General features: G+C 34.9%; 1 protein-coding gene across 4 annotated transcripts in view; it reads right to left on the bottom strand.

The window, feature by feature from the left end:
* The window catches only part of LOC141394647 (uncharacterized), a 992,399-nt gene that overhangs the window by 267,850 nt on the left and 697,473 nt on the right, over window positions 1-27,076 (bottom strand). The window contains exon 13 of one of the 4 annotated variants that reach the window (XM_073969384.1): window positions 12,415-13,670. The exons of 2 other annotated variants lie outside the window; for them this stretch is intronic. In XM_073969384.1, coding sequence (XP_073825485.1) covers window positions 13,639-13,670 — 32 coding nt within the window. In that variant the 3' untranslated portion in view covers window positions 12,415-13,638. Of the gene's footprint in view, window positions 1-12,414; window positions 13,671-27,076 lie in introns of those variants that run through there. One more of the 4 variants, XM_073969385.1, reaches the window with a different exon arrangement.

The following is a 27,076-nucleotide window of genomic DNA, read 5'->3' as shown; positions in this document are numbered from 1 at the left end:
ATTTTGCCGTTTTTAACTACATTTTCAGACCGATTTAGCTATAAATTTACATTTAGGGTTTTTAAGTGTCAATAAACTTATATAATAAAATTAGTGGACATAGATCAATGTTTTGGAATAGCCCCATATAACGTTACCGCCCGATTTCAGGTATTTTGACGATTTAAGTCGCATTTCTAGACCGAATTAGCTATAATTTGATATTTAGGGTTCTTAGTGACCAAAAAACGTATATTCGAAAAAATTATGAACATAGGTACATGTTTTGGTATAGCCCCATATAACGGTACCTTCTGATTTTCGGTATTTTGAGATTTTTATCTACAAGTTTTAGCCGAATTAGCTGTAATTTGAACATTTGGCATTTGAAGTTCTTAGTGGTCACCACACCACACCTCTCCACCAAACTTGTCTGAAATTTTGGGAAAATGCGTCTTTTGTTTGCAAGCAGGTCAAGTTCGATGATGGGCTATATCGGTCCACGTTTTGGTATAGCCCCCATATAACAGTACCCCCGATTTGCGGTATTTTGACGTTTTTAGTTACATTTACAGACCGATTTAACTATAATTTGATATTTAGGGTTCTTAGTGACCAAAAAACTTATATTCGAAATATTTATGAACGTAGGTCCATGTTTTGGTATAGCCGCATATAACGGCACCTCGGTATAACGGACTTCGGTATCCCCATATAACGGATTTTCGGTATTTTGAGAATTTTACCTACAAGTTTTAACCGAATTATCTATAATTTGAACATTTGACATTTCAAATTCTTAGTGGTCACAACACCTCTCCACCAAAAATTTTCAAGAAAGGTCGATGTATTGATAAAGCTCACATATAAAAGTACCTCCCGATTTTCAGTAATTTGATGATTTTAACTCCAATATTAAACCGAAGTAGCAGTAATTTGACATTTGAAGTTCTTAGTGGTCACAACACCTCTCAATAAAAACAATTTTCAACATAGTCCCAATTTTCCCGATTTTCGGTACTTTGAGGATTTTACTTAATATGTTTAACCGAACGTAGTTCCATGTTTTGGTATAGCCCCAAAACAAACCTCCCGATTTTCCGTACCTTAGCTTTATTTTTTGGACGAACTTTCTGTAATTTGAAATTTAAAAGCCAACAAAAATTGCTCATTCACCTCCGAATTAGCTGTTAATGACATTTGAAGTTCCCAGGTTATGTACCGATTTTCGGTATTTTGAGGATTCTAGCTACAATTTTTAACCGTCTGCCACAAAAACAACATCCTAATATGCCTGAAGATCGGCTTAACCGCCCGTGAAACGTAGCATAATGGTTGGATATGTGGGACTTCGGTAGACTCCTAATTTTTCAAAATAATATTACTCTTATTTTATCTCAAATCATCATATCAGATCTTAACTTACAGATGGATTTTCCTGAATTGAAAAGGTCTGCCGCTCAGTGGTTAACAAACGTCCCTACCGATGCTTGTTGACATACATGCGGTTTGGAATAGCACTCATAAAATGGTACCGCCCTATTTAAGGTATTTGGATGTTATTCAGAATTTAGGGTTCAAAGCGGTTTTGGTATGTTCCCATATATGATTACCACCGATTTCGGGTTTTGAACCCTCTACCATAATATGGAGGGTATAATTAAATTTGTCATTCCATTTGTAACATATCGAAATATTCGTCGGAGACTCTATACAGTACATATATTCTTAATCTCATGATGACATCTAAGTCAGTTCGTCTGTCTATTAAAATCAAAATACAGCTCGCAATTTTCAAGATAGAACTTTATAATTTGGTAAGTAGTTGCTATTACTCCTAGGATATTTGGTATGCAAAATGGGCTATATCGGTCCACGTCTTCATATAGCCCCCATAGAACAGTACCTCCCGATTTTCGGTATTTTCAAGGATTTAGCCTCAATATATTACCGAAATGGCTGAAATTTGGTAGTCTTCGTTGGGGGAATAAAACTTCCCACCTGAAAGTTGTCGGTATAGGTCCACGTCTTCATATAGCTTCCATTGAACGTACTTCCCGATATTCGATTTTTTGTTGGTCAAAATTTTGTAACTTTTGAACGGATAAAGACATTTTCATAATATTTTGTTGGACACATAACACAATCAGCTTTCCGGTGAATCGGTCTGCTAGTTGCAGAGGAATTCAAGTTCAAAGTTAAACTTTTGATTTTTTTTACTATTTTCCAAAAATATCAGTGTTTTTGTGTTTTTATATCTTCTTATGTATTAAAGATGGTCAAACGCCAATAAATAAACTACGAAAATACAAAAAAAAACGAACTAAAAATCGAAAAAAAAATATTTTTTTTTTCAAAAATTATTATAAAAAATTATCCAAAAACTTTATTTTTTTTTCAAAAATTGAAAAAAATACTCCTTCGGTTTTCATAAAACATATATAACCCATATAACAACTCATATACTTCAAAAAATTTTAATTTGTGTAAAAAAGCTGTAATTCATATGGAAAATGGTATGGAAAAACAGATATTTTTACCCATGTAATTTCAATAAATTTAAAAAAGTGTTAAACGTACGGAAGTTTACGGGAACAAAAGTATATATGAGCTGAAAGAGAGAGAGACTCTCCGGCATCTTTCTGTGAAAACAGAACATTGTTCATAAAATTTAGTACTTGAGAAAAAATAAAATAGCTCATGTTGTGTAAACGCTACGGTAATTTGTTTAAACTATTTTTAAAAGCCACAATCTTACCTACCTAACAAAAAAACAATGCACACAATATCTTTTATAGTTTCCGAGAAATAGCTATTTCTTTCTCCAGAAATTTGCAAAAATTAAGTATTTCTCAAACATAGGAAAAATTTTCGTCTTTAGGGGCACCTTCCAATATTTTGACCTAATTTTATGGTTTCCTTAGTTTCAATATGTTTACTATCGAATCCCATATAGAAATTAAATATACATAAGTGACAAAACAAAATTTTGAGTTTTGGCCAAGAAAATCGTTTCTTGAGCCATTGTGCCCCGTCGCCTATGTTAAGTGATACCTTCGTAATGTGATGAGTTTTGTTTATGTTTTGAATCAAGGTACATGGAATAGCTGTTCGAAAATGAAGATTTCTACAAAAACATAACATAACATATGCCAATATGCCGAATCTATTACCTATCCATTGTGCCTTGTTTTGGATAGAAAAAAGGGGAAAATAAAAAACACACACACAACATAAGCCACCTAAATGAAGGACGTTTTGTCTTACCCTTCGTTTACACATGACAAGACAGTTGAGTTCATGTATTGATTGTTAAAAACCCAAAACTTGCCTGTGTGACGTAGGCGTCCGTACAACTACAAGTACAATTGTAAAATTATGAATGATAATCATCGATTTCTTTTTGTTTTCCATTCACATATTTGTTTTGTTTCCAACATATTTCAATTAGTAGGTCTGTTCTTGTACTACTCGATAACTTTTACTAAGTGTTGCTGAAAACCTTTTTTAGCAACTTTTCAGTTGTACAGCAGTCAAAATTCCAAACATTCGTAATAATTATTACATATTATCGAGTACACGGACAGGCTTAATATTTCACTTATTTTTACAAAATGTCAAAAAATTGTGTACAGGTGGGAGACAAACCAGAAATGTATGTATGTGTTAGGAAATCAGAGTTGTATTTTAATACAAATTGTCTTGTGTAAACGCCTAGTTAATTAATACCAACTTAATCTTTCTTTATGAATGAAAAAAATATCTAAATATATTAGTTTTGTTCCGGAGCAGTTAAATTATATTATTGGGTTGTTTGGTACTATTTGGTGTATGTATACGTTTTCACCAACCGAATGATTAAGAGCCAGTGAACGATTTTAATCCAAATGATTGAACTGGATAGTGAACTATGAACTAGATTACTGAACTAGTTCAGTTAAAAGAGCTGAACTATTGAACTAGATCTTTCCAATGAACTAGATTGTACAACTCTACTATTCAGACTGTTAATGCCCAATACGGGAGTAAAGAAAATGGTTTGTATTTTTATTAACATTTTATTTTGGTGTATTTTAGTACTTTATAAAATGACGTATGTACGTACATAAATGCACATATACTATTGACACTTGATATACAATGAAAATGTTTTTTGTTCTATGTTAAAGCTTGATAAATACATTGTTTTTGTTATTGCTGGATATCTGCCTTTTCAAATAATTACATATTTAATGAGTTCTATATCTGTGAGATAAAACAAAAAACATTGACGGATATATGTGTGTATATGATTACATTTATACAAACTGGTTGTAAATGATACTAAAAATGTGCAAAAATGTACATTTAAAAAATTAAATAAATGTACATACATACAAACATTCAAGCACCTGTCGGTATATGTGACACAGGATATTTGTGAATATATTATTTAATATTGATGTAAGTTGTCACATTAAAGCTTTTAAATGGATTGAAATTTACAATTTTAAGATTAAATAAAAAGGTAATATGTCAAATGGATTGAAAATGTTCTTTATTGACATTTAGGATAAAATCGAACGTTTAATAATTTTAAATGCATGAATTTAAAATAAATAATGTCTTTGTGATAGCAAAATGTAAGACCATATTTGTTTAAAAAGAACAAATTTTAGGAGATTAATTAGTACAGTATAATCTCGATAATCCGGAAACATATTTCAGAGATGTCCGAATTATCAAATTGCCGGGTTTAAAAACGGTAAGAAAATTAAATTGTGCGATAGTCTGCATAATTTTGGCGTCAGGATTACCGCGTTGTCCGGATTAAAGAGTGTCCGGATTATCGAGACTATACTGTAGCAATTAAAAAAGCGTTAAGTTCGGCCGGGCCGTAATTTTTATACCCTCCAACATGAAACTTATATTATTTAATTTTCCTTCCTGTCCACAATTTTAAATAGAAATATTTTGTGATTACAGAAATACAAATGCCTATATAAGGTCAGAAAATGTATCAAAAAAATGCATCAATCGGGCGGCACTTTTATATGGTGGCTATACCAAAGTGTGGGCCTATGTTGACAATTTTTGGTGGAGGAATTTTGTGACCTCTGGGAACTTTAACGTCAAATTACAAGAAGTTCGGTTAAAAATGCTGCTAAAACTTCAAATATCGAAAATTGAGAGGTGCCGAAACGTGTATCTATGTTGAAAATTTTTAATAAAATAGTTTTGTGACAACTATGGGCCTCAAAGGTTAAATTAAAGGCAGTTCGGTCACCTATGTTGACAATTTTTGGTGGAGATATTTTGTGACCTCTGGGAACTTTAACGTCAAATTACAAGAAGTTCGGTTAAAAAATGCTGCTAAAACTTCAAAATACCGAAAATTGAGAGGTACCGTTATATGGGAGCTATACCAAAACATGCACCTATGTTGAAACATTTTTTCTTACAACTGGGAGCCTCAAACGGCGTTTGTCAAAAAAAGTAGTTAATTTCTACAAAATACCGAAAATCGGGGGGTACCTTTATATGGGGGATATACCAAAACACGGACCAATGTTAACAATTTTTGGTGGAGATGTGTTTTGATCTCTGTTAATCTCAAACGTCAAATTACCAGTAGTACGGTCAAAAATGTTGCTAAAACTCTCAAAATACGAAAAATCGGGAGGGTTCGTTATATGGGGGCTATACTGAAACATGAACCTATGTTAACAAGTGAGCAAAGGCTATAGTCGGGACAAGGCCGACCATGTGTTACCCTACACCACTACCCCTGTGCATAAGCTTTTCACTGGTAAACATTTCTTTTAGGGAATATAAACCGAATACCATCAATCATAATATGCCTCTTTCTCTCGGGACCCCCATAAGCAACCAAAATTTCGTGACCATCCGATCAAAATTGCAACCTGTAGCCTTATTGCAAAAAATTGAAGAATTGGATCCCTTGTTTGGCCACCTTCGCCAACCTACTTTACACCAATTTAAAGGTAATATTTTCTTTTTCTATTGACAGGCCGTTGGAATACCCCTACTAGAAGCCGATATATTCACAAAGAATAACACTTTGAATTTGTCTCCACATGAGATTTTCCCCATTCCGACCCCTAAATATTATCCGACTATCACCACAATCAATAGGCTTCTTCCTCTGTGGGGCCCGCATCTACCCCCAAAATCTCGAGACTATCCGATCAAAATTCCAACCGGTAGCGTGATTACAAAAAATGGATATATTACTGACTCGGTTGTTTGCCCACTTAAGCCAACATACTTTGCATCAATATAAAGGAGATTTTTATACCCTACACCACTATGTGGGGAGGGTATTATAAGTTGGTTTTGGCCAAAAAGTTTGTAACGCATCGAAATAATGGTCGTAGACCCATACTTATATATACCAAAATGAATGTCTCGACGAGCTGAGTCGATCTGGCTATGTGTGTCCGTCCGTCCTTCCGTCTGTCCATCTAAACCTTGTAATCACGCTACAGGTCGCAATTTTGATCGGATCGTCACGAAATTTAGGATGTTGATGGCGGTCCCGTAGGGGAAGAAGCCTATTGATTTTGGTGATGGTCGGATAATATTTAGGGGTCGGAATGGGTAAAAAACTTATGTGGATAAAAAGACAACGTTTTTTTCCAAAGCGAATATCTCAGCTTCTATACGGGGTATACCAAAAGCAGAACCTGTCAATGAAAGTAGAAAATATCGCCTTTCTAATGATGTAAAGTAGGTTCTCGTAGGTGATCAAACAACGAATATATCGCAATAGCCGCTAATAGAACCCAACTTTTTATGTTTGCGATTTTAATAATAATGACGAATATCACAGCTACGGTTGGGGATCTTCAAAAAAAAGTCCGACTATGAAAGTAGAAAATCCCATCTTTACAGTGATGCAAAGTAGGTTGGCGTAGGTGGCCACATAACGGAGATATCCCAATAGTCGGCAATACATCCCATTTTTTCATTTTTTTTTGTAATCACGCTAAAGGTCGCAATTTTGATCTGATCGTCACGAAATTTTGGGGGTTCATGGGAATCCTACAGAGAAAGAAGCCTATTGATTTTGGTGATGGTCGGATAATATTTAGGGGTCGGAATGGGAAAAAACTTATTTGGAGAAAAAGTCAACGTTTTATTTCAAAGCGAATATCTCCGCTTCTAAAAGGGGTATATCAAAAGCAAAACCTGCTAAAGAAAGTAGAAAATATCTCCTTTGCAACGTAGGTTGTCGTAGGTGGTCAAACAGCGAAGATATCGCAATAGCCGCTAATAGAACACAACTTTTCATTTTTGCGATTTTAATAATAATGACGAATATCACAGCTTTGGTTCGGGACCTTCCAAAAGCAAAGTCTGACAATGAAAGTAAAAAATCCCATCATTACAATGATGTAAAGCAGGTTGGCGTAGGTATTCAAATAACGGAGATATCGCAATAGTCGGTAATACATCCATTTTTCCACTTTTTTGGAAATCGCGCTACAGGTCGCAATTTTAATTGGATCGTCACGAAATTTTGCGTGTTATTGGGGGTCCCACAGAGGAAAAACCCTTTTATTTTTGATAATGGGCGGATATTATTCAGGGGTCGGAATGTGAAAAATAAATATTTGGAAAAAAGACCAACGTTTTATTTCAAAGTTAATATCTCCCTTCTGTAGGAGGTATATCGAAAGCAAAACCTGGCAAGGAAAGTCGAAAATATCACCTTTACAACGATGTGAAGTAGGTTGTCATAGGTGGTCAAAAACCAGAGATATCACAATAGTCGGAAATGCATCCCTTTTTCCATTTTTGTGCAATCACACTACGAAATTTTGATCGGAACCTCACGAAGTTTTGGGGGTTGATGGGGGTCTAACAGAGAAAGAAGCCTATTGATGGTTGGCATACATCCCACTTTTCCATTTTTATTTGGGTTGTACTGTCGATCCACTTAAATGCGTTTCAAAAAAATTGACCTGTGTTAATGAAGACATTCAGAGCAAAGGCGCTAAGCTATCCCAATTTTAATACTTTGAATTTTATTAGTCAAAAGCTTATGAACAGGGGTAGTGGTGTAGGGTATTACATAGTCGGCCCCGACCCGACTATAGCCTTGGCTCACTTGTTTTTTCTACTATTGGCGGGCTTTCTTTTTGGAATACTCCTACCCGAAGCAGAGATATTCGCATAAGAAAAAAGGTTGACTTTTCTCCACATAAGCTTTTTGCTTATTCCCACTCCTGAATTATATTTGACCAGCACCAAACTTAAAGGGCTTCTTCCTCTGTGGGACTCGCACCAACTCCCAAAAAATTCGTGACCATCCGATCAAAATTGCGACCTGTATCGTGATTACAAAAAAATCGGTAAATGGGATGCATTACTGACTATTGCGATATCTCTGTTGTTTGACCACCTACGACAGCCTACTGTACATCGTTGTAAAGGTGATATTTTCTACATTCCTTCCCAGGTTTTGCTTTTGATATACCTCTTAAAGAAACAGAGCTATTGGCTTTGAAATAAAACATTGACCTTTTCTCCAAATAAGTTTTTGCCCATTTCGACCCCTGAATATTATCCGATCATCAAAATCACTACGCTTCTGCCTCTGTGGGACCCCCATTAAATCCCAAAATTTCATGACAATCCGATCGAAATTGCGACCTGTAGCGCGATTTTGAAAAAAAAAAATTGAAAAATGGGATGTATTACCGACTATTGCTATATCGCCGTTATTTGGCCACCTACGCTACCCCGCTATGAATCATTGTAAAGGTGGGATATTCTTCTTTCATAGTCAGGCTTTGCTTTCGGAAAATCCCCAACCAAGGCTGTGATATTCGTCATTATAACTCAAATCGTAAAAATAAAAAGATGGGTTGTATTAGCGACTATTGCGATTTCTTCTTTGTTTGACCACCTACGACAACCTACTGTACATCGTTGTAAAGGTGATATTTTCTACTTTCATTACACGCAGAAAAATTTATGTTAGAAATATGTTTGGATCCAAACAAATTTATGTTTGGGACCGGTTGCAAACAAATATATGTTTGGATCCAAACATAATATGTTTGGGCCCAAACAAATATATGTTTGCAACATTTTGTAACATATTTCAATTTGATATGTTTGGGTAAAACATATTTTTTATGTTAGAACATTTTTTTCATGGGTGGAGAGAGGATGTTTGTCAATGAGGGTAATAACAGTGCTCTCGCGGCTTCGGAATGCTGTTTTATAATAAAGAGTTGTGTGTATTGTATAATAGAAGACGTAGAAGCGAAGAAGGGGGCTTTGGTGCTTTGATGGCGTGTATGCGTCAAACTCGTGTGTTTCTTGTTTTGTTGTTGTTAACAGCAGGCGAAGAGGATAAGAAGAAATGGTATGAATTATTTTGTTTTTTCTTTCTTCAGTGTTTTAGTTGCCTTTGTAGAGTCAAGACGGTAAAGTGAGTGAATAAATCAGTGTTTTGTGTTTTCTTAAAGAAATTGTGCTTTTTTGTAAATTAAATGCCCAATACATTTTATAATTGAATCGGAAAGTTGAATGGAATTATTTTATTGGACAAGGAAGAAAATAGAAATAGAAGAAAATAATTACATACATACTTATGTATATTTGAAATATGGCATATCCATATTTATTTATTACATTACATAATCATTTGATTCTAGATGACGATTCCCCGCTGATGATTTCAACTATGAGGACAACTTGTTTTATTTCACAACTAAGGAGAAGCGTTCAACTACGTTTCTATATATTTTCCATTTTAAAAGTGTGACTATTTACAAATTATTTCAATCAGTTTTTCTTTTATTAAAGTGTGTTATGTATTTCTTTGGAATTATGTATGTACCTATGTGTTTGTTGTTCTTTTGTCTTTCAATAAAAAAGCACAACATTTGTGTGTATACGATAGAGGTAGCCAGTGAGTTCTTACTGAGAGCAAGTGAGCACACATTTTAAAGTGTTTTACATTGAATTTTACGCTCCCTTGCTCTCAGTAAGCGCCCACTGGTGCATGTGTTTGTTTTTTGTGCCTTTTGGGTTTGTATTTTTGTGCACCCAAACAAATAAAATGTTTGCACCCAAACATAAAATTGTTTCCACCCAAACATATCTTTGTTTCCACCCAAACATATCTTTGTTTGCACCCAAACATATATATCTTTGCACCCAAACATAAATACCTTTGCACCCAAACATGTAAATGTTTGCACCCAAACATATATATGTTTGCACCCAAACATATATTTGTTTCCACCCAAACATATATTTGTTTGCAGACCCAAACATATATTATGTTTGGGACTGTTGCAAACATATATATGTTTGCTGCAAAATATGTTTGGGACATATGTTAGAGAGGCCGTTTTTTTTTTGCGTGTAGCAGGTATTGCTTTTGATATACCCATTATAGATGCGGAGAAATTCGCTTTGAAATAAAACGTTGACTTTTTCCCCAAATAAGTTTTTTGCCCATTCCGACCCCTGAATATTATCCGACCCTCATCAACACCCAAAATTTGGTGACGATCCGATCAAAATTGCGACCTGTAGCGTGATTACAAGTTTTAGATGGACAGACGGACAGACGGACGTACGGACTGACGGACGGACACACATAGCCAGATCGATTCAGCTCGTCGAGACATTCATTTTGGTATATATAAGTATGGGTCTACGACCATTATTTCGATGCGTTACAAACTTTTTGGCCAAAACCAACTTATAATACCCTCCCCACATAGTGGTGTAGGGTATAAAAATTTTTGATGGATATGCTTTATGATCCCTGGGAACCTAAAAAGTCAAATTACAGGTAGTTCAACGCTGAAAATCGGGATGTACCGTTATATGGGGGGCTATACCGAAACATGGACCTATGTTAATGATGACGACTGTGAATCTTAAATATTACATTACGGAAGTTCGGCCAAAAAATGTAGCTAGAGACCTCAAAATACCAAAACTCGGGAAGTACCGTTATATAGGGACCATACCATAGCGTGGCCCGATATAGCACATCTTCGAACTTGACCTGGATATCGAAAAAAGACATTTGGGTGCAAAAATGTAGCGTTCTAGATTAATTATTGCGGTCGCTACACTATAGGTAATTTGGCCTGCTTTTGAGGCAAATGTTTATAGCGGTGGACTTATGGTCTTTTTATAAATTTTTAGCGCTTTGTATGCAAAAGTAATTTAACACAAAGACTACACAGTAGAATTCGGATATAGCGAACATCGGTTATAAGAAACTACGTTTACAACGAACAAAGTTTTGTGTTTTCAAAGAATTTTTCTTAACATTTGTACACACGTTCAACTTCTTAAAACGCCCACAATTATAATGAACAAAAACTGTTACCCCGCGAATAGAACTTTTTACAATTTGTTAGGATTTACAGGCCCGCTTTAAAGCACAAGCGGATAGCGACGAATTTCAAACATTTTAACATATGATATTTAAAAGTAAGCTTTTACAGATGAAGAAGTTTTTCCCTAACCCTTATTCTCATTTTACCTATTTTATTCGTTCCAATCTAATGAATGCGGTTAAAACAAAAGAAAACGGTTATAATGAACTAAAATACTGGTACCCCAAATAAAATATTGATTCGCGAAGAGATCTTTATAAATATTATTTTTTTGATGACTATTTTTTCATGACCCCTAGTTAGAACTGCTACAATTAACAAAAATGTTGACCACATCACATCTCTACATTTTTAGAACACATGGTGAATATTTCTTTAGAGAAAATGTCCTTTTAGTCCAAATAGGATGCACTTTTGTGTTTAATATTTCCTTCACCAAACAAAAAATTAAAAAAAAAAATATTTTTTCTGAAAGGTGGGCACCTTTAAAAAAGTGATAAATTAAAAAACGCAAAAGTTCGCACCTTGGTAATTATGTAGTTGATTCAGAACCCTTTGCTGAAGATATTCCCGGTGGCAGAATTTCAGACAGAGTTGGAATATTTTGTAAAAGTCTATAATATGAAACTATAATTTTGTAAAAAAAACCTTAGGTTTTATCCTATATGACGATTTTTTCTGCTGTAAAAAATATTTTGAGGAAAATTATATCTTTTAAAAATTTTTTATTTTGTTTTCGAAATTTTGATTTTAACTTCGAATTATACAGCGTGTTTTGAGTATTTTTAAAAACAAATTGCACATCCATAGAATTTGACATGTTCTTTCTTCGAATCAAATTAGAAAACTCGCGTTATTAAGAGTGCAAAAATCGACTTTTTGCCTAAAAACCTGTCTAAATTACCTATAGTGCGCTAGAGTGATTTCAACAAACGGGTGGACAGAAGGAGAAGGCCATATCGACTCAGAATTTTATCCTGATCAAGTATATATAGCGCTCATTTACTCAAAGAGTGGCAGAAATCAAAAAACGCGTTTTCTGAGTTAATTTATATTTTGTCTACGGCTTCCACTATATCTTGTGTCCAATGATGCTGATATCTCAAAAACTCGACGAGTTATAGCTCATTTACTACGAGCTTCGTATAATTCAACACAAAAGCTTTTTGAGTTTATGAAGCACTTAAACACATCAACTCATGCTTGATCCTGCACAGAAATTTAGCACTGGTATATGGCTAGCTGTTTGCAAAACATGGTTCAAGTATTTATTTTAGTATTTGTGTAACAATCTCTTTCAGTTGGGAAGTCAAATTTCAACCGCCAAATTAAAACGCGTTTTTCTCGAAACTGGGTTTTTTGAGATTTGTCACTCTTTGAGTAAATGAGCGATATGTGTATACTTTATATGGTCGCAAATGATTATTTCAATGCGTTACAAACGGAAATACAAATTTAATATACCCTCGATTCTATGGTAGAGGGAATAATTAAATATATGTTAACAATCATTTGAGGAACTCCATGAAAACAAAGGTATGCAATGTTACGAGTATGTTGAAACGTTCACTAACGTCGTTTACTTTCAGGCGCGATACCGTTTTTGCTTGGTGACTAAGTTTTCCTTTCCTTTTATATGCTAATGAAAATCTTGGAATACACAATTGTTCCTTGCTTTTTTTCTTCGGTTATTATGTCTAATTCATTAACATAATTTTCACTTAATTATTTTTGCATATAAAAACAATTTCTACAAAACATTAAATAAATTTCAACTAAATTTTAAATTCTTATTTCAAAAGGCATAATAATTTCTTAAAATTTGTGAAAACAAACAAACAAACAGCAGTCGACCAGACACTTAATTTAATATAAGCCACCAAGCAAAGATAACGCCGACAAAGGCAAAACATAAAACGAAAAGAAAATGGATCATAATTTGCGGCCATAACCATGGTCGGGGTGTCCTGTTGTTTATTCTTCGCTTTTGTCTTTTAAGATAATACCAAAAGAAAGTCTCAGGCTCCAAGCAAATCCAAACAGCAATTGAGTGGAAACCAAAATGTTTATGGTCTGTGGAATGGCTGTGACTTTGGGTGGAAATGAAAACGAGAAGCAAAACGTAAAGAGTGTGTTAACATTAATATTAAAGATTTGGGATTTTTTTTTTTTTTGAAAAATTTGGTCGGTTAGTTTAATTTCTTCCAGTGTAAACGCCAACACTTTTCATCGGAATGGAAACAATTATAATTGTTATATTTAAACTTAATGCCAATAGTTACCATAATTTGTTGGCCAATCTAAACTTACCTGAAATGAAAGAGAAAAGCAAGAGTATTAGATTCATTTATCTAGAAACAGTTGTTGTAAAATTTAAAACAACAAAATTGAAAGTAAAACGAAGCAATTCAAATAATTAATTAAAAGATATTTGAGTTGTATATTCAAAGGAGTATATCTTTTAACGCTTTCGAAGAAAAAGGAATATTCTTACCAAGAATGACCAAGATCTCTCCAACTTCAGAGATAGTCCCCTTGCAAAGGTATATTTCAAAAATAATTAATTTGTATTTATTTTTCCTAATTCCTAAAAGGTTGTGCCTTTGGCTGGAGCGGACGATAGCTTTCGAACGGATCAACCGATTTGGTCCAAAATTTGGTTTTCGTAATATTCTGTCCGGGACCTCCCCACAAAAGTTCGAGAATGTTCGAAAAATTTGTGCGCACGATAACTCTTGAAGGAAGTAAACGATTTGGTACGTACCTTGCACATCGTCAAATCTATGAATCATAGATGAGGTTCCATATGAACTCAATCGGTCCACTCCTTCGGGAACCTCTCACACAAAAGTTCTCAGAAGTTCAGTTTAGGAAATGCTCTCGAATCACTTTAATTTTTTGTAACAACTTGTACTCACTGCCTCCCATGCGACGATACAAGTTTCATTAGAGGAAAGTCCATACTTCTTGAGAAAATAATTTGAAAGTTGCAAAAAACCCTATGACCCCGTGTATAGTGGTTGGAGAGCAAGATAACTTTCAAACGGATCTGCCGATTCTGTCCAAAATTTGGCCTTCGTAATATTTTGTCCAAACTTAGTTTAAATTCGAAGATAAGCCATATCGGTTGGGCCGGGCCGAACTTTTTATACCCTCCACCATAAAATAGTCTGAATTAAAATGGAATAATTAGTTTCATTTCACTATTTTAGGTGAAAACATTTTTGGACCCTGGATACCCTAATCTAATCTAAAAAATGTGTTCAACCAAGTGAAAGGTTCTGCCTATGGGGCTATATAAAAGTTTCTATCTATTAAATTACAGGTAGTTTGGTCCAAAAATGTAGCTAAAATCCTCAAAATACAGAAAATCGGGAGGTACCGTTATATGGTGGATATACCAAAACATGGACGTATATTGATGATTTTTGGTGGAGAAGTTTCGTGGCCACGGTGAACCTTAAATGCCAAATTACAGATAGTGCGGTTAAATTTTAGCTAAAATCCTCAAAATACCGAAAATCGGTAGGAACCGCTATATGGCGGCTATACCAAAACATAGACCTATGTTAACGATTTTTAGTGGAGAAGTTTCGAGACAACTGAGAACATCATATGCCAAATTACAGCTAGTACGGTTAAAAATTGAAGATAAATCCTGAAAATACCGAAGCTCGGGAGGTACCGTTATATGCGGGCTATACTAAAACGTGAACCTATGTTGAAGATTGTATGTCCCCAACGAAGACAACACACCAAATTTTACATATTCCTTTAGGATAATGCGACTAAAACCTTTAAAATACCTAAAATTTAAGGTTACAAACGGAATGACAAATTTAATTATACCCTCCATATTATGGTGGAGGGTGTAATGATTTGTACAACTATAATCGCATATGAAAGGTTAACGAATAAAGCTGTAGCACGATAAAAACAAAACGGAAATATGTGGAATAAAACACCACATAGGCTATATTAATGTCACAATAAAATTTACCAAATTACAACGACGTCACTTTACATTTTTTGCAAAATGTTACAAGTCATATTTTGATTTTAGAGTCTTAAGACCATCACTATTAACGTAAATTTTATCCCGTTAAAGAATTTAGGTGGAATATAATTAAAAATCTACCTGAACTGCAATTTTACTGTCGAAAAATGATACTCCAAAACACACACTTTAAATAACATATGTACACAATAACTTAGTATATAAACTACTGCATTAAAATAAAGCTAACGCCTTACCGAGATCGGTCATTCTAAAATAAATTTACCTTTGTATTAATTTTTAATTTTCACTTAACTTTTGTGCAGAACTCACTGAAGAAATCAGTTACTTGCATTTTCTCTATTCTGGCGCTGTTCTCGAAGTGGGCCGTTAGAATGAAGAGGTAAAAATTATAATTTTTGAAAAGCTTAGCCCCTTAAGAGGTAATGGATACCCATTATGTACCTAATAAATTACTTTTGTTTTTGGCCAATGGCATGGACCACTCTGTACTGATTCGTTGAGAAGAATCGTTCGATCAGGTTGATATCCTAGACGTACATATATATTTCCCGAATGAATGAGCTTCAGCACAATTTCCTTATTCGTTATATACCACGGGCCCTTACTGAGTACAAGAGAACAGTTCCGCGTTCTTGAAGACAGCCAGTAGTGATGTTCTCTTGACGTCCATGGCATCGTCTGGATCAGACTAATGAATAAATTCCTATTTAAAACCATTGTTTAAATACCTTCGCTTCGTCTGAAACCACATAAACTTCAATCATTTTAATCACTCATGTTTCTACAATAATTGTGATGGAACGCTATATTTATGCACTTGGGTTTCTTTTTTCCATAGGCAGATCATATAACTTATTTCCCGACTTTTGGTATTATAAGCATATTAGCTACATTTCTGACTGAACTAGGCGTAATTCAGCCTTTGAGGATTCCTGCAGTCACGAAACTTCTCCATTATTGTGAAGATAGGTCCACGTTTTGGTATAGCTCCTATATAACGGTACCTCCCGATGGTTCATGTCTTGCCCTCCTCCCGATTTTTTGTTTTTGAGAAGTTTAGCTACATTTTTTTACTGAACTACCCGTCATTTGACTTTTGAGGTTCCCTGCAGTCACAAATCTTCTCCGTCAGATATTGTCAACATTCTGAGAGTTTTAGCTACATCCTTTGACTGAACTACCCTGTAGACAAGAAAGTTCTCCACCAACAATTGTCAACATAGGTCCATGTTTTGATATGGCTCCCATATAACGGTACCTCACGATTTACGTTTTTAGGGGTTATATTTTTTGAATGAAAGACACTTAATTTGATTTTTAAAGTTCTCGACAGTCACAAAACTTCTCCATCCGAAATTGTCAATATAGTTCCATGTTTTGATATAGCCCCCATATAACGGTACCTCCCGATTTTCGGTATTTCGATGATTTTATCTACAATTATTGACTACCCGTGATTTGACATTGAAGGTTCCCAGTCACACAGCTTCTCTGTCAGAGATTGCCAACATAGGTCTTTGTTTTGGTATAGCCCCCCATAGAACGGTATCTCCCGATTGGGGGTATTTTGAGGGTTTTATCTAATTTTTTTTGACTGAACTACCCGTAATTTTGCATTTCATGTTCCCTACATTAAAGTTGTTTGGTATATCCCCCATATAATTTCTACCTCCCGATTTTCGGTATTTTGAGCGTTTATCTAAATGTTTTGACTGTACTACCCGGCATTTGAGGTTCCCTGCAGTCACAAAACTTCTCCATCAAAAATTACCAACAAAGGTACATGTTTTGTTAAAGTTCCCATATGACGGTACCTCTCAATTGTCAGCACGTCCTGATTTTTGATTTTTTGAGGGCTTTAGCTACATTTTTACTAAACTACCCGTTAATTGTTATTTGAGGTTCCGTGCGGTCAAGAACCTTCTCCACAAAAAATTGTCAACAACGGTCCACGTTTTGATATAGAACATAGAACGATACCTGCCGATTTTCGATATTACGAAGGTTTTAGCCCCAATATCCTACCGAAATGGCTAAAATTTTGCATTTAGTCTTCGTTTTTGGTATAAAACATTCCACCTGAAATTTGTCGGTATAGGAACAATACTTAACCTGGAGAAAGAACTTAATACATAGTTACTAATTGTTTATGTTTACATCAATACAGTTGTGGTGGAGGGTATGAAACGCGCCGAAAAACTTCTCCTCCTAAAATTGTGGACAGGAAAGGAGTCTAATTATTCAATTTTAGTTCATAATATTTTATTGTGGATGCCATGGATAGTCTATTGGAAATTATGACGTATCTGGCATACATTTCAGACGTTGTAAACCTAGTCAAAACACAGTTTTTAACAGAGTAAACAATCGAATTTTATAACCTAAAAATCGATGTTTTATAATAATAAAATTGATTTTATTATTACAGTATAGTCTCGATAATCTGCACACTCGTTAATCTAGACAACGCAGTAATCCGGACTGTAGAATTTTTTTAATCCGGACATCTCATATTTTTCGTACCTCAATAATCCGGACATCAATATTTTTTTCCTATCTTGAGCATTATATTCTTATTTATTTATTGACGTTTTCGTTCTTTGCAATAGCAGTTGGTGTACAAATAAAAAAAATTAAGTTTTTCAAAGTTTTCGGTCAAAATCTCCCATTTTTGGCTAGCCACTGTTGACTCAGTTATGCAGACAATATGGAATTAACTATCTAAATCTGCCAAATGGCAACAGTATATTAAACCTAGTGTGGGGTAGCTTACTTCCCTTAAAATCCTATGTTAGATGTTCGTTTCTTCTAAAGGAATTAGCCTTCTGATTAGTGAGAAAGTACCTTAGGAGTATATAATGTATTCCAAGGATATTTTACTTAGAAATGTTTATAACATTTAAAGCGTTTAACTAAGCTACTAATTAGTTTTTAGATTTTCTAACTAATTTTTTGTGTTACTGACAAAAATCGGTAACATTAGTAATTATGAATGAAAAGTTCAAATAAAAGATGACCGCACTCTTGCAATAGGCAGAACTTAACGATTACTTTTTTGGTCGCCACCTTACTGAAAATTATCGTTAATTGCCGAAATTAAAAGCACAGGCAAAAAAAAAACGGCCTCTCTAACATATGTCCCAAACATATTTTGCAGTAAACATATATATGTTTTCAACAGTCCCAAACATAAAGAAATGTGTGCTCACTTGCTCTCAGTAAGAACTCACTCGCTATCTCTATAGTATACACACAAATGTTGAGGTTGTTTATTAAAATGCAAAAGAACAACAAACACATAGGTACATACAAAATTCCAAAGAAATACATAACACACTTTAATAAAAGAAAAACTGATTGAAATAATTTGTAAATAGTCACACTTTTAAAAAGGAAAAATATATAGAAACGTAGTTGAACGCTTCTTCTTAGTTGTGAAATAAAACAAATTGTCCTCATAGTTGAAATCATCAGCGGGGAATCGGCATCTAGAATCAAATGATTATGTAATGTAATAAATAAATATGGATATGCCATATTTCAAATATACATAAGTATGTATGTAATTACCAATATTAAATGCGATTTCTTCCTTGTCCAATAAAATAATTCCATTCAACTTTCCGATTCAATTATAAAATGTATTGGGCATTTAATTTACTTAAAAGCGCAATTTCTTTAAGAAAACACAAAACACTGATTTATTCACTCACTTTACCGTCTTGACTCTACAAAGGCATCTAAAACACTGAAGAAAGAAAAAAATATAATTCATATCATTTCTTCTTTTCTTTTTCTCCTGCTAAGTTGGTTAACAACAACAAAACAAGAAACACACGAGTTTGACGCATACATGCCTCCAAAGCCCCCTTCTTCGCTTCTACGTCTTCTACAATACACACAACTCTTCATTACAAAACAGCATTCCACAGCCGCGAGAGCACTGTTACTACTCTCGTTGACAAACATCCTCTCTCCACCCATGAAAAAAATGTTCTAACATAAAAAAATATGTTTTACCCAAACATATCAAATTGAGATATGTTACAAAATGTTGCAAACATATATTTGTTTGGACCCAAACATATTATGTTTGGATCCAAACATATATTTGTTTGGATCCAAACATATTTCTAACACAAATTTTTCTGCGTGCATTATTAAAAAAACGTATGAGTCCTTTTATTTTCATTTGTTGATATACAAAATTACCGGCAACAGGGATTGTTGTATTCTCGTAATTATGCATCCAAGGATATAACATTAATATAAAACAATGCCTTTTTTAGTTTTGACGACGAGATAAAATCAGTTGCTGATGTTCATAGAAATGACTAAAATATATTCACCATAATGAGATGAGGGCATTGGGATTTTGAAGTTATATCTGAAGTCGTAAGAGGCTCGTGTTCCATGGACTCTGAAAACCAAGATCCGTACATGGGCTATGAATAAATATACACCAATAGTAAAAAAAATAGACTATGGAAATACACGGGAAATGTCACCAAATTACGCTGGAGGAGTAAAATTAAGGAGTAAATTTGGTAGCCATGACAGCTGTTCCCAGTCTAAAAATGGTCGCAACCCATGATATTTGCCTAACATGACTTCGTTTTAACGATTTTAACTTACAAAATTATATGTTTTTATAACTACTCGGTAATCCGGACAATCCGATAATCCGGACATTGCCAAAACATGTGATATGCGGATTATCAAGACTATATTCTATTTTTAATATTACTTATGAATCATACGTAAAGTAGTGGTAGTGTTCAGGATGTATTGTAGATGGCGTGCAAAGTGCGTAATCTAATTTATTGTTCAATTATTTTATTTATTTAAAAAATATGTTTATATTTTCAAACAAAGTGTCGAGGTTTGGAGCTAATCATCAGTTAGAAGTAAAATTATCGATATTGAGAACCTCGACTTTATCATTTGTTGGCGGCAAAGCAAATGTCATGTGAAAAAGAAATGCCCTCTCAAAACGTCAAATCATCATAACAATCATACACCTTTGAAACAGAAGCAGCAACTTTGCTGCAAAACAATAAAATATAAAATAAACCAAAGTAAAGACCGTCTGGGTCTATAAATTTAATTCAGTGTTTCATTTAACTTACACCACCAATTTCACAATAGCAACACGTAAGTATCGCCTGAATACTTGTTGTGTTGTCTATATTCATAAAAGTGTTGTTGTTCGTCTTTTGACAACAATTAATTTTGGCTCTAAAACTTGTCTGTAGATTTAGAATCCCTACAAGTCCATACGCCTGTATCGGAACTTGTACACAACGTATGGAGTCTCTTTAATAGCCAAGACAATCTTGTATAATAAGTATTAGTGAAGAACATGGTAGTAACATATATTTTTGGAGGTTTATGACGTTTACTACTTTTTATTTGTTTTCTACGGGTATATGACGTTTTCGACGTTTACAACTTTCTGACCGACCGAACATAACGATTTTTACTTGTTTATTTTCATATATTTACAACATTTTCTTTAACAATTCGACCAAGAACTAAAATCTACAATGACAACACTGTTTATATTTGCAAATATTTCATAATATGCAGCTTTAACATTAATAACAAAGTTAACTTGTGTTAAGCCATTTACAATGAATTACGCACACACAGATTTTACTGTTTGTGTTACTTTATTATTCTCTACATCATGCTGTGGCAGAGGCAATGTTTCTTTCCGTTTCCTGGTTACTTAGAAGGAAACTGTTGCATGTATTCCACTCTTACTTACAGACCCATTAAATATTTATGCATGTGCTTCGCTCCAAAGCTACCATTCCCATTATATTTTAAATGTAGTAAATTAAAGCTGTTTTAACTTCATTACCTTTAAAACATCCGTTGTACCATTGACTATGGTCCTTAGCATGTCTTAACAATTATCATTTGCACCACCCCAACACCGCGGTGGGGCGCTCCATTGCCGTTAACAAATGTCACAAGGTCCCTTTTCTATGCTAGAAATTGTTGTCATACTTGTACCATTATTGTGTGGAAGAGCATTTAGTATTATATTCATTTTAATGATGTCTTACTTAACAATTGCATTTCTTCTTTTTTCTACTTTTTTGTGTCGAGCTCTTTTTTTCGCTCTCGCTAATACCTTTGGTATCTGTTTGTGGATCTGCTCTGTTTATTGCCACTTGTATATGCGCTCATTGGACAGGAATGCCTCTTGTTTTTATGCCTTCCAAGCCAAATAAATTATTGCTGGTTGGCTTTTTTTTCTTTTCATCTGTAAGGCGAGTCCTTAGTTGTATTTTTTCGCAGGTTTATGTTAAGTGCTAGTGCTTTTTTATATTATCTCAACGAGGTGGATGTAGTTATTTATGGAAAAATAATGAAGTATGTGGCACAAGAAATGAAGTTAAGAGCCAAGCTTTCAATGTAAGTAGGGATCCTTCCGTTTGTGAGCCACAACTATTAGTCACTTAAGCTCATGGAAATTCATTTCTTTACATACTACGAATTATTAGGAGATTATCTAACCATGTCTGTACATTCGAGTGGCTGTTCTACATAACAAATCTTGAAGACTGCAACTGATTTTGTCAGGCAACAGGAAATAATTTTCTGAGAAAAAAGGTCAGAAAATCATAACCCTTATCGTACAACCTTACAAACACGTAAAATGTGGAATTATTTAATATGGGGTATATACCAAAATATGAACTTGCAATGTTGCCTGTACGTTTTCTACCCATATAGAATCCAAAATACTGCCACTTCTATGGGGATATAGGAAGACGTGGATATATACTGATAATACTCTTTTGGAACATTTTATAACCCCTTGGAAGACTAAATAACGAATTTCAGTCATTTCGGTGGGATATTGACGTCACAATTTTCAGTATTACGAAAATCGCGAGGTACCGTTCAAAGGAGCTATATCGAAACGTGGACCTATACCGACGAACTTTAGTCGGAAATGGGGGCAATATGAAGACGTCGACCTGTACAGACAAATTTCTGAGTAACAGTTTTATATCGCCAACGAAGACTTAATACCAAATTGCAGCCATTTTGGTGGAATATTAAAGTCACAACCTTCAAAATACCGAAAATCGGGAGGTACCTTTCCATGGGGGCTATATGAAGGCGTGCACCTATACCTAACAATTTAAAGGGGAAGTTTGAGTACCCCAACGAAGTCTAAATACAAAATTTCAGACATTTCGGACGAATTTTGAGGCCACAACCTTGAAAACACGGAAAATCGGGAGGCACCGTTCAATGGGGACTATATGAAGGCGTGAACCTATACAGACAAATTTAAAGAGGAAAGTTGAGTACCCCCTATTTTGGACTAATATTTAGGCCACAACCTTCAAAATACCGAAAATCGGCCGGTACCGTTCTATGGGGGCTACATGAAGGCGTATGCCTATACAGACAAATTTAAAGGGGGAAATTTTATACCCATAATAAAGGTTATATACCAAATTTCTGCCATTTCTGTGGAATATTGAGGCCACAACTTTCCAAATACCGAAAATCGGAAGGTACCGTTCTATGGGGGCTATATGAAGGCGTAGACCTATACCGACAAAATTAAAGTGGAAAGTTGAGTACCACAACGAAGTGTAAATTTCAAATTTCAGCTATTTCGCAGTAACATTTAGGCCACAGCCTTCAAAATACCAAAAATCGGGAGGTATCGTTCTATAGGGGATATGTGAAGGCGTGGACCGATACCGACAAAATTCTGGGGGAAAGTTTCATACTCCCATCGAAGACTAAGTACCAAATTTCAGCCATTTCGGTGTGATAAGGAAGCTAAAACCTTCAAAATACCGAAAATGGGGTGGTACCGTTCTATGGAGGCTATATTAAGGCGTGGGCCGATACCGACAAAATTCTGGGGGAAAATTGTATACCACCAACGATGACTATGTACCAAATTCCAGCCATTTCGGTGTGATAATGTGGCCAAAAACGTCAAAATACCGAAAATCGGGAGGTACCGTTCTATGGGGGCTATATGAAGGCGTGGACCGGTATAGCCCATTTAAAATACCAAACATCCTTGGTGTAATAGCAACTTCTACACCAACTTACAAAGCTCTATCTTAAAAATTGTGAGCTGTATCTTGATTTCAACAGACGACGGACGGACAGACGGACATGGTTAGATCGACTTAGATTTTTACCCTTATCAAGAATATATATACTTTATAGGGTCTCCGATGAATATTTCGATGTGTTACAAACGGAATGACAAATTTAATTATACCCTTCATAATATGGTGGAGGGCATAATAAGAAAGTATCAGTCAGAAGTGCTGACGCAGATATACCTCTGAGCAATCGATTTGGTCCGATTTTGGCAAACATAATAATTATTCCGTATATCAAAATACGTGGAGTATGTACCGTAATGTGGGGCGGGACTATGCCAAATCGTTGGCATATATCTAGAAGGGTCTATGGAACCAACCTCTCTTTCAGAAAATGTCTATGTATAAACCCTTTTTATCAGAAAGGGGTATGGAGGCACCCTTTCTTTCAGAAAGGATCAACTTTTAAAAAAGTTTGAGAGTTATCTTGTACACTATCCATTTAAGTATATGCCGGGAGGCACATTTTATCAGGAAGTGTGGATTTACTCTGGAAAAAATTGTACCATTGGGATCGTGAAAACAAACAGCAAAAATTTTCAAATAGATCCAAGAGGAATCCCCAAATTGCACTTTTCCCAAATATTGTGTGGAAGGTGCCCAAATGAGAGAACCAATATAGTAAATATTCCGACCTGATACATGGCTGGATGAAATAATACGATGTAAAAAGTTTAGACCAATCAGAATCTGCCTGCGATAGGTATCTTGCGGATTTGTCATTTTAGTAGGTGCCGTAAGCGTTTCATGGAGCTTTTTGGTAATTATCTTAGGAGGTATGGACCCCCGGACAAAAATTGTACCGTCGTAAAGAGGGCCGCAAGAAAAACCTGCTAAAATTGCAAAACGTTCCGAGAGGAGGTCTTAAACTGCACTTTTCTCAAATTGTGTGTGGGAGGTACCCGAAGGAGTGGACCATATTCCAACCGAATCTAAATCTAGAAGGTATAAAGTTTGGATCAATATGTAAAGTTCGGACCAAATCGATTGCTCTCTTCGAGAGTTATCATTCACAACATTTTACAGAAAAATGTTGAACATTTTGTGGGGGAGGAAGTCGAAGAAGGAGGTTTGGGCAAAATATTACGACGTGCAAAATTTGATTATCGTGTGCACCATATAGTCAGACATACGGGCGAATGTCGTCAATACATACTTGGGGTCTAAAACCATTATTTCGATGAGGCACATTTTTGGTCGTTTCAAAGCGTATATGCCCCCTTATGCCTTTAGGCTGTGGAACCATATTAAAACGTGCATCTGTACCCAAAATTTTCTATAGGAAATTTGTACTCCCATTTCGAGGAGTAAATACTACATTTCTGTCATTTGTGGCTAAAACCGTCAACATACCGAAAATCAGGAGGTATGGGGGCTATATCAAAACCTGGATATGTACTGACAAATTTCTGGGTAAATGTAAATGACGAAATACCACAGCCATTTTGGAGTGATAATATGTCTAACAAATTGCAATTACTGAAAATCGTAAGGTACCTTCAAAACGTGGACCAGAACTGACAAATTTCTGGGGATAACGTTTTGTAGCCTCAAAGAAGACTAAGAAATACGGAAAATCGGGCGATATCGTTTTATTGAGGCTATATCACAACGTGGTCCTGTACTGGCAAATTTCTTTCTTGGGGAAATATTTTTTTTTTCGCCAACGAAAACTTTATACCAAATTTGCGACTAAAACGGTGGAAATACCTGAAATAAGGAGGATCCGTTCTATGGGACTATATCAACACGTTAACGGTACTTTCTTCATGACGTCGTCTACGCTGACGACATCTGCCTTTTTGCACATCGCTTTACCAATATTGCCCAAAAGTTAGAGCGACTGTCGGCAAATACGAATTATGTATATTGCCTTGAAGATAAATGCGAAGGAAACCAAACTAATGCGGATCGGTGCTAATAATGTAGCTCAGTTATCGCTCCCATTATCGAGAATGTTGACTGCTTGCCGACATTGCCAACAGAATTAACAAAGCCCGGACAGCTTTCCATTCTCTATACAAAATTTGAAGAGCAAACAACATATCAACAAAAACAAAGTCCGACATTTTCAATAGCTGTGTAAAATCCGTCGTATTGTATAGTTGTAGTACATGGAGTACAACACAGGTTTCTCTTAGGAAAATTCAAGCCTTTTATTATAGATGCCTGAAACAAATTCTACAAATTTGTTAGCCTATCTGGATAACCACCGAACAACTTTACAATGTAAAAAGTTTACATTAGTTAAAAATATGTGAAATCGAGCGGTACTGTTATGAGGGAGCTATACGAAAAACGTGGGCGGATATAACCCGTCTTCGAACTCGACTTGCCTGCAAACAAAAGACGCATCTATGCAAAGTGTAAGAATCAAAATTTTATCCTTATGAAGAACATATACTTTATAGGGTCTCAAGTGGCTATTTCAATGCGTTAAGAACGTACAAACAAACATACTATGGTGGAGGATATAAAAACTACTATTCTTTTGTTTCTCACTAATTTCCTTTACTTGTAAGAATCAGAAAAAGTCGTAAATGTTTTTCCGAAGAGATACATTCGATTCAAAATGAGACACCTTCACCTTCATCTATTTCTACACGCAGAAAAATATATGTTAGAAATATGTATGGATCAAAACAAATATATGTTTGAACTGGTTGCAAACAAACATTTGTTTGGATCCAAACAAATATATGTTTGCAACATTTTGTAACATATCTCAATTTTATTTGTTAGGGTACCAATATATTTTTTATGTTAGAACATATTTTTAGGGTGGGGAGATAATTTTTGTCAAAGAGCGTAACAACAGGATCTCGCTTATGAAGAGCTGTGTGCATGGTGCCATAGAAGACGTAGAAGCGACGACGGTAGGGTGAAACATTTTTGTTTTTGCTTTGGTGGTGTGTATGCGATATGCGGCCAAACTCGTATATTCCGTTCTTTGTTGTTGTTGTTGCGATTTATCCATAAAACAAATATTTGTTTGCACCCAAACATATATTTGTTTGTAGGACCCAAACATATATTATGTTTGGGATTGTTGCAAACATATATATGTTTGCTGCAAAATATGTTCGGGACATATGTTAAGGAGGCTTTTTTTCCTTCGTGCAGATAAAATCTAAGATTTTTTTTTATCAATTTATCGTTGAGCTGGTTTATCGAAGTTTGTTGCATTTCCACACAACCACCAAATTATGCGACCGGTTTCGCTGTTAGTTATCGGCTTTTCTGCTTCAAATCGTACACTTATACCAAAGTTATGATAATATTCTAATTGGGAATATTGTAATTAAGAGACCAAATTTGCCATCTCTGAACTACATTATTCGCAGTTACAATATTACAATAAAGATATTGGGTGTAATATACTTTATAAATTTCTCCAATTTTAATTTTGTCTACTTTAATGTTCCTCTTATGTTTAATGTTCATCTTCCTCAGCAAACATATCTTTTATTAAATGCACTTTATCTTTGAAGCTCTTGAACTCTGTTGGGCATACTTTACTCGTAGAATTACTGCAT

This window comes from Musca autumnalis, unplaced genomic scaffold (assembly GCF_047663935.1).
Source record: "Musca autumnalis isolate F117 unplaced genomic scaffold, ASM4766393v1 scaffold_2, whole genome shotgun sequence".
In the NCBI taxonomy this organism is placed as follows: domain Eukaryota; kingdom Metazoa; phylum Arthropoda; class Insecta; order Diptera; family Muscidae; genus Musca; species Musca autumnalis.
Note: the sequence above shows the minus strand (reverse complement) of the source record. Positions and strands in the feature narration are given on the sequence as shown.